Source organism: Felis catus, chromosome D2 (genome assembly GCF_018350175.1).
Source record: "Felis catus isolate Fca126 chromosome D2, F.catus_Fca126_mat1.0, whole genome shotgun sequence".
Taxonomy (NCBI): domain Eukaryota; kingdom Metazoa; phylum Chordata; class Mammalia; order Carnivora; family Felidae; genus Felis; species Felis catus.
In genome coordinates, this window is record NC_058378.1 from 60,189,892 (window position 1) to 60,198,677 (window position 8,786).

The following is an 8,786-nucleotide window of genomic DNA, read 5'->3' on the forward strand; positions in this document are numbered from 1 at the left end:
CCCACTGTTTAGACCACTGACAGAAGTTAAACAGTATAATTTATGATTACAGAACAGGTGGGAGTCAGACTGCCATAACCATGAATCACACCAACATGAGTACTTCTTTCAATCTACACTAACTCACACAGAATTTACCAGATAATAAAAATGGAAACGACCTACAAAGAGAAAATGAAATATTTAATAAAATTCTTATAATGTACATTACAGCTCTTTTCTTCCCATATTCTGAATTTATGGATTAAAAAGAAAAAGATTACCAGCTTCTTCCACTGAATACATCTCTCGCCAAAACATCCTATGTTTGTAGTCATCTTTTGGGGCATACAAGTATGTATTTAATTCCCATTTCTGGAGCCTTAAGGGGAAAGAAAATTACATATGTATAAATAGGCAACATGTAAAGGCTGTAAATCCCAAATTTTTCCTTTCCTTGGAGCATCTCCATCTCTTAAAAAGCTAGTAATATTCTGGGACAACAGCTTTTAACCTTTTTGTAATCTAGCGGAATTGTAAAAAATTAAATATTATAAGGAATGCCAACAAATTAAAGTCTTAAATAAAAACAATAGCTCTGAATGACACAGATAAAGCCCAAAACCTATTCAGCTTCCCCAGAAACTTTGAAAACCCCTGGCCTAGGTGAAGGAAAGGTAAAAGACCAAGGTCAAATAACTTCTGCAACTGAGAAATCATCAAAATTCATATGGCCTATTCAGTGTTAGTTTATCTTCAAATAAAAGGAAATATTGATAGTTTTGAGACTACTTCACAAGTAAAAAATTTACCTTCTAAAGAGTTCTTTTCTCTGTTCCATAACCCAAGGTCTTCCATAAAATCCTAGATTCAAAGTAAGAATGAAATTATTTTCAAGTTTCAAAATGTGGTAAACAATTTATTGACAAAAGCAGATTACAAAATATAATCCCATTCTGAAAAAAATTGTGTACAATATATCCAAAGGATATTTAGTAAAATATTAAGATGTCTTTGGGAAAAAAAAAAACTCATTAAGGTGTCTCTGGATAGTGATATTAGAAAATGACTTTTAGGGGCGCCTGGGTGGCACAGTCGGTTAAGCGTCCAACTTCAGCCAGGTCATGATCTCGCGGTCCAGGAGTTCGAGCCCCGCGTCAGGCTCTGGGCTGATGGCTCGGAGCCTGGAGCCTGTTTCCGATTCTGTGTCTCCCTCTCTCTCTGCCCCTCCCCCGTTCATGCTCTGTCTCTCTCTGTCCCAAAAATAAACGTTGGAAAAAAAAAAATTTTTTTTAAAAGAAAATGACTTTTATTCCCCTTTTATTTAGGTAAATTTTCTTATTTTTCTACCATTAACACTTATTACTTATGCAATATTTAAAAAAAAATTTTTAATGTTTATTTTTGAGAGAGACAGAACATGAGCAGAGGAGGGGCACAGAAAGAGGGAGACAGGCATCTCAAAACCTAACTTTAAAAAAACTTTTTAAAAATAATCGCCACACCCAATGCCATGCTGGAACTTATGACCCAGAGATCAAGAGTCAGATGCTCTGACTGGGCCGGCCAGGTACCCCTAAACCTAACTTTCTTTCTTTCTTTTTTTTTTTTTCAATGTTTATTTTTGAGAGACAGAGGCAGAGAGAAAGGGAGACTGAGGATCCCAAGCAGGTTCCAGGCTCCGAGCTGTCAGTACAGTGCCTGCACTGGGCTCAAACTCACCAACCAAACCCTGAGATCATGACCTGAGCAGACTGAGCTACCCAGGTACCCCTAAACCTAACTTTTTAAAAGATCTCAATCTTACAATAGAGGAAGGGGAAGCAAAGTAATCCCAAACCACTAATAATAACAATTACTACTTGAGAGAGGAATTGAACTGCCTTTAGAGTGGGAGATTTTAAAAAAAAGTAGGGAAAAAAACAGGAACAGAATTAGGAAAGAATCTGATTGAACCAATTTTATGATCGCCTTATTTTTTTTTAAAGTTCCTGATACAATAAAAGGGACCAAAAATGCCTTAAACTATATTCACAGCAAACTCAACAGTGGAACTGGCCCAAAAAGGAAACTCTTGAGGAGTCTCAATTCCAGAGCAAAGGTTTGAACAACTGGAAATGCAAGAATGTGACTTGCTCCACTGTCCCAGAAGGGAGGTAAATCACTAGTAGTGCATAATGCAGGAAACAAACCAGCAGAGGAATGACTTCAGTCCTGATATAAGCACCAAACTGGTACTTGCAGCTCCACTGTGTGCGAATCACACCTTATAGCTTGCCTAACCTTTATTTTCCACCCGTCTCGGTCTAATCACCTGCAAAAGAGAAGGACAGGGGCGCCTGGGTGGCTCAGGTCATGATCTCGCGGTCTGTGAGTTCGAGCCCCGCGTCAGGCTCTGTGCTGACAGCTCAGAGCCTGGAGCTGCTTCGGATTCTGTGTCTCCCTCTCTCTCTGCCCCTCCCCTGCTCATGCTCTGTCTCTGTCTCAAAAATAAACATTTAAAAAAATTAAAAAAAAAAAAAGAGAAGAACAGCCCCTCAGGAGTACCATGAAGATGGTTAACATATTATGAACATAAAATGCTATTCTCTCTCACACACACACGCAGAAAAAACACGCAGTCTACTTAAGACTACCTAAAACTGACAATTCTGTAACGTATTAAACTCGTCTCTAGACACGATGGTTACTCTGCACAGCAAACATGGACAAAGACAACAAAACAAAAATTCATTGCATACTATGTATGAAACTGCAGCACTTTCCATCAATAATTCAGTTACCTTCTTACAAGTAATTTAGGGGCACTTGGATGGCTTAGTGGGTTAAGCGTCAGACTCTGGCTCAGGTCATGATGTCCTGGTTCGTGGTTTCAAACCACCCTGTGCTGACAGCTCAGAGCCTGAAGCCTGCTTCAGATTGTGTGTCTCCTCCTTGCTCTGCCCCTCCCCCACGCACGCTTTCTCTCTCAAATAAACATTTAAAGAATTAAAAAAAAATTTTAACATTAGGTAAATTTTATCCGTCTTTACTGCTTTCCTACAACATTTAGCATTATCATTTTTCTCTCCAAGGAATAGGCATTAAACACTCCTTTAGAGTTGCTTCAATATATAAAAGAAACGTTTTTGTCTTCAGAAGCCCTAACTTTGCTCTGAGTCAGGTTCATAGTTTTGGTTAACTGGCACCACAAAGAGGAAGCAGTGCTATTATGCAAGTTACAACCAACAAAGATTTGTGAGGGAAAGAAAATTTTTAAAAAGGAATCCTGCCAATCCCTACGTTATTTCCTTTTTTCATTCATTTTAGGAATACCAACTTAGGAGTACTTAAAAAAAAATCAGGTGCTCAGTCACCAAAAAAATACCGAGAGATATGGAGGGAGGAGGAACAATAGATAACAGACAACTCTATTCTCTGAGTAGTTCCCTTTCAATACTATTCTGAAAAAACAAACCAACTTAAACCACAAGCTTTTCTCCATAATTACTGAAGATGTAATAGACAAAATTTCTTTAGCCTCACTCTCGTCTAGCTCTAAAATTTCTATATCCTCCAGCACTCTTCAACCCTCCACCCAAAGATCCCTGATGACAAAATAGACTTCTTCTAGAATCTCCATGCACGCAAACAAGCCCAATTAAATACACCAACAGATTAAGTCACACAGAGCAATCATGTTTCCACAAACATGGACTCCAAATACATAAGTAGCTTTCCATTCTGTCTTCCCCCCAAATTCTACAAGACCTTTAACTCTGCAGAACTGTTTCACTCCTTACAGTAGCTACATAGTAGTCTGTTTTCTCCTCCAATTAATTTATCTAAAATACCACAACCACGACCCACCCTTCAAATAAACACTCTTTGTAGGCTGACAACAATAGAAAAGCTGAAGCTCTCAACGTCTAGGGAAAACCTTTCTACTTCTCCATACCTTTTTGGTCTTTTGTAACAACTAATTCTTATACAGTGTTACTCCCATGCATCCCATTACATACAGGAAAGAACTAATAAAGCAAACAACTAGGAAACTCTAAGTAGGCCAAAAGACTTCAGAAAATTAAAATATATGCTGTACTCAAGGAAACAGCAATAAGGCAACTGACTCATGCTTCCACAGAATACTTGGCCGAATATTCACTATATTCATAAACTGCGATACAATCTCCAGGTCATTTTCCCCAACGACAAAAATAAATAATCAAATTAAATAATTAAATAAATCCTGCATTCTTTTTAAATGGGAAGTGAGAAAGTCAAAAAAACATTTTAAACCTCTTCTGCAGCTCCTAAATTAAAATTCTGTACCCCTGATACTATCTAAGTCAAAGCTTCATCTCCTAGAGCCAAAGCACAGCAGCTGGCAAAGGACAATTTTGTAGGCTGCAAGAGAATCTTCAAAGGGTGGGGGGCAGGGACTGACTACAAAAAAAAAAAAAAAAAAAAATCTAAGCAAACGGGAATTTGTAAAATCATAGCTCCACTGTGCTTCTCTTCGCTCCCGGAGTACAACAAGCACATCCGTGTGGATGTTATTTTTCCCCCCCACAGGTGAGGACAGCAGGACTATACACGTTTTTCCATTTGAACATAGACCACCCTACGGAACAAGATCCCAAGGTACAAAGGCTTGTAACTCAGAGCCGAACACTAGGCTCCTTACTACCGCCTCCGCAGGAGCCAGGCCTGGCTCCAGCCCAAGGCGGGTGGGGTCAGGCATGTTAATAGCCAGAGGGGAATTCAACGCTGCATAACAACGTGAGAGAAGACTTGCCCACCATCTCGCCTCTCCCCTCTCCAAAACAGGATCAAGTTTCAGGGCCCAAAGAGTGACACCTTTTTAGAGCCTCCTAAAGTATCCCGCACACGAGCAGAGAATGTTACTGGGACGGAACGGGAAGGAGGACGTTCTCGCCCAGCCCGCGCCAGAGCGCTCACCTTCCACTACGCCACATAGGAACCTCCGAGCTCCTCCTGCCGCCCCAGCCACCGCTGCTCCCCCGGCCCCGGCCGGGTTGTCTTCTCCGGGGGCCGGAGCTGCTGGCGGCTCCAACGATGCCCCCGCGGAAGCAGCAGGGTTGGAGTTCAGCTCGCTCTCCCGCTCCTCCAGCGCCGCCTGGCTCTCCTTCTGCACCATCCTCCTGCCCCCGGCCGCCGCCACCTCTGCAGGTCCTCCTCGGCCTCCGTCCGTTGGGCCGCCGGCCCGGAGCCCTGGAAAGGGCCTCGGCTCCAAGCGCGCGCCCTTCGTGCTCCTTCCCCTCCCCCTCTGCCCTTCCCCCTCCCTTCCGCAGGGACCCGAATGCCCGGATGAGAAGGGCGGCGGCACCGGCGCGAGCCCTTTGTCAGCCGCTGCCTCAGCCTAAGCTGGGGAGCCGGAAGCCCAAGCGGAGGGCGAGGCCGCGACCTCTCGTTCTCTGGAGGCAGATAGCCAAACCTCCTTTTCTTGGTCGCAGTTAGCTTCTGCTGCTTCCCGATAATCTTAGCTCTTCCGCTGTTCCCCCTCAAAGCCCCTAGGTCTCCACCACCGCTGCTTCTACCGCCCGCTTCCTGTTTATCCGCACTGCGCCTGCGCCGGAGACCGGCTCAGACCGGTCCCCTCAGCCCGACTCCCCCGCCTTCTTTTGGGCCAGCCTATTGCGCTTCATTCGATAGGGGGAAATAGAACAGAGGAGAAGCGAAAAGCGGGAGATAATGAGGGCGATGGAATGTACCATTTGTGCTCACCACCCTCTAGGACAAGGCAGGCGCCCTGGAACGGACCATTACCCCTTCTGAAGAAGGGGAGTATGGGAGGAGGCTGCAACCGGTTGAGGCAATGGGGAAGGGGGATGAAAAAGAGAGGTGTTTACTCTTTCAATGCGCAAGCGCGGGAACGAAGCCTCTAGTTCTTAAAGAGATACGAAGAAACTGACCTATTTTCTATTGAGATTCTTCTAATAGGTTGGCTCATTACATCACCCTGACCCAGGATCGGTTCTGTGAAGATAACATTCCAAGGAGCTCAGCTCACCCCTCTGCCTTGAATCATTTTCCCCAACCCCCAGCTTGGCGCTAATCCCTTTAAAAATTAAGTCTTTCGTTCATTCCTTCGTTCAGCAGACACTAATTGAGCTTGCCACTTGCTGGGCTCTTGGGTCACTATGAGCTCACAGTATGGCGATGGAGACAAGCAAGTACATACACAATGCCCGCACGGTGTGCCCAAATGTTACAGGACCCCAGAGGAGGGACTGACTTAATCCTCCTTTGGAGAGAGGTGGCAGCCATGGTTTCGCTTTTTGAGCTGGAACGTAAAGGATGAGTAGGAGCTCGAGTAGGGGAGAAGCAAAGAAAGAGAGCACTCCAGGCTTGTGGAACAGAGTACAAGTGTAGCAAGGGTTGAAAAGGCCTGGCATCTTTGGGAATGGAGAATGTGAACTGTGTTTAAGGGAGAAATGAGATCCCTTGGGCCTTAACATAAATATCATTTCCTTAAGGAATCCTTCCCTGAGCCCTAGATGGGCTTAGGTCCTCTTGCTGTTGTTTGTGCTCAGAGTTCCCTGTAGCACTGTCAGTAGGCGCTGTTTACATTTACGACGGTTGAGAGATCTGTCTCAGCTTGCGAAGTGTGTGAAATGAGATCATGAAGACTTACTTAGGATCGTCCGTTTTACATTTTGGTCTCATATTCAACTCCTTCAGCGGTAGCCCAACTTAGCTCTCATAGTCCCTCTTCTTTTTAGTCCTAGAGCATTGAGATGGGGGTTACAGGCAAACATTTTCTTAGATATCCTAGGAGGATCTGGGGTTATCATTCCACCTGACCCCAGCCCTTGGTCTCATGACACTTTCCCCTTTGCCTCATGGCGGTGGCAACTGCTATCAAGTCAGCCACAGTTTCATCTACTGTTCTGACTCTGGGGTCCACGGCCCAGGGAAGATCCACTTTCCAGATCTGCACCTCTCAAATTTGAAGGGAAGTTCTTGCTACACACCTCTACCCTCTAGTACCTACAACAGGAACCAGAGGTTCGTAGGCCTATGGTAAATACCTCTGGAATGAATGAGATACATTCATTCATTTTAAATTCTCAGTTTAAATTCTGCACTCAGTTTAAATTCTGGTTAGAGAAAGACACAATAGCAAATTCAGTACATACACAGGGACTCAATTTGTAATAAGTGCTATAAAGGGAGGAAATCTAATGATGTGATAGAGTAACCACAGCAAGGAAAGGCTACTCCAGACAGAAGAATAAGTAGCAATCTATGAGTGAATCATGATAGTGGCTTGGCCTAGGGAATAGCCGTGGAAACGTAGAGCTGTGGTACATCTTTGGTGGTGGCAGTAGAATAGAGGGAGGGGGCAGCTGCCCCAGTTGGTAGAGCCTGGGAGTTCTGAGAGTTCGAGTGCCATGTTGGACATAGAGATTACTTTTTAAAAATAAAAAAATAAAGGAGTAGAGGAAGAGGAAGAAATGAAGACTACTAAATTTTATTACTTCTTAAAATATTTTTGATGTTTATTTTTGAGCAAGATAGAGAGACAGAGTGTGAGCAGGGGAGGGACAGAGAGAGACATACACAGAGAATCCACAGCAGGCTCCAGGCTCTGAGCTGTCAGCACACAGCTCGACGCGGGGCTCAAATACGAACCGTGAGATCACAACCTGAGCCAAAGTCAGATGCTTAACCAACCGAGCCACCCAGGTGCCCCAAGACTACTAAATTTTAACCTGAGCAACTAGGTAGATGGCGTCATTTATTGAGCTGGGGGAGACTGAGAAAACATGAATCAAAGTTCTATTTTGAACATGTTAAGTTTGATCATTACAGGTCCATATGGATATGTCATGTAGGCAGTTGAAGATACGGATCTTGAAGCTCAGAAGAGAATTCTGGGGATATAAACTTAGGAGTTATCTGCATATAAATGGCCTTTAAAGCCATGGGACTGGATGTGATTTGGAGAAGAGAGTCAGGTCTGAGCTATGGGGCTCAACGTTTAGAATTCCAGTTGAGAAGGATGAGTTTGTAAGAGAGTGCTAAGAAGCAGTGGCCAAAAAGGTAAGAGGAAGATCAGGAGAGTATGAAACACTGGAAGGCATGAAAGAAGTGGGTTTTTATTTATTTATTTATTATTTATTCTTGAGACAGAGAGAGAGCATGAGTGGGGGAGGGACAGAGAGAGAGACACACACAGAATCCAAAGCAGGCTCCAGGATCTGAGCTGTCAGCACAGAGCCCGGTGTGGGACTCAAACACACAAACCACAAGATCATGACCTGAGCCAGAAGTCAGACTTTTAACCAACTGAACCACCCAGGCGCCCCATGAAAGGAGTGTTTTGAGATGGAGCAGTTGACAACATTCAGAATCCAACCAGCGGCCAGGAAAAAAAAGATCAGACTGCCAACCTACTGATTTTTTTTTCTGAACCCATTTATGTGTCTTGGCTCTGGGACACTTCTCACCTCACTCAACCACAGACTTCAGCTTCCTTTAAACTTGAATCTACCTGGGGCACCTGGATGTCTCAGTCGGTTAAGTGTCTGACGTCGGCTCAAGTCATGATCTCATGGTTCGTGAGTTCAAGGCTGGCATCAAGCTCTGTGCTGACAACTCGGACCCTGGAGCCTGCTTCAGATTCCGTCTCTGTCTCTCTGCCCCTCCCCTACTCGCTCTCTGTCTCTGTCTCTCAAATATAAAAAATAAAACATTAAAAAAATTTTTTAAAAGACACTTGAATCTACCCTAAAACGTAGAGACCATCTCTATACCTAAGCGAGATATATACACACACTCACCATACTCATTCATCCAAT

General features: G+C 43.9%; 1 protein-coding gene across 1 annotated transcript in view; it reads right to left on the reverse strand.

The window, feature by feature from the left end:
- OGA (O-GlcNAcase) overlaps positions 1–5,555 on the reverse strand; it is a 29,623-nt gene extending 24,068 nt beyond the window's left edge. The window contains exons 1-3 of the mRNA XM_003994344.6: positions 4,921–5,555; positions 792–843; positions 264–361 (exon numbers count right to left, since the gene is read on the reverse strand). Of these exons, the coding sequence (XP_003994393.3) occupies positions 264–361; positions 792–843; positions 4,921–5,119 (349 nt within the window). The 5' untranslated portion in view covers positions 5,120–5,555. The remainder of the gene's footprint in view (positions 1–263; positions 362–791; positions 844–4,920) is intronic.
- Positions 5,556–8,786: the final 3,231 nt, after the last annotated feature.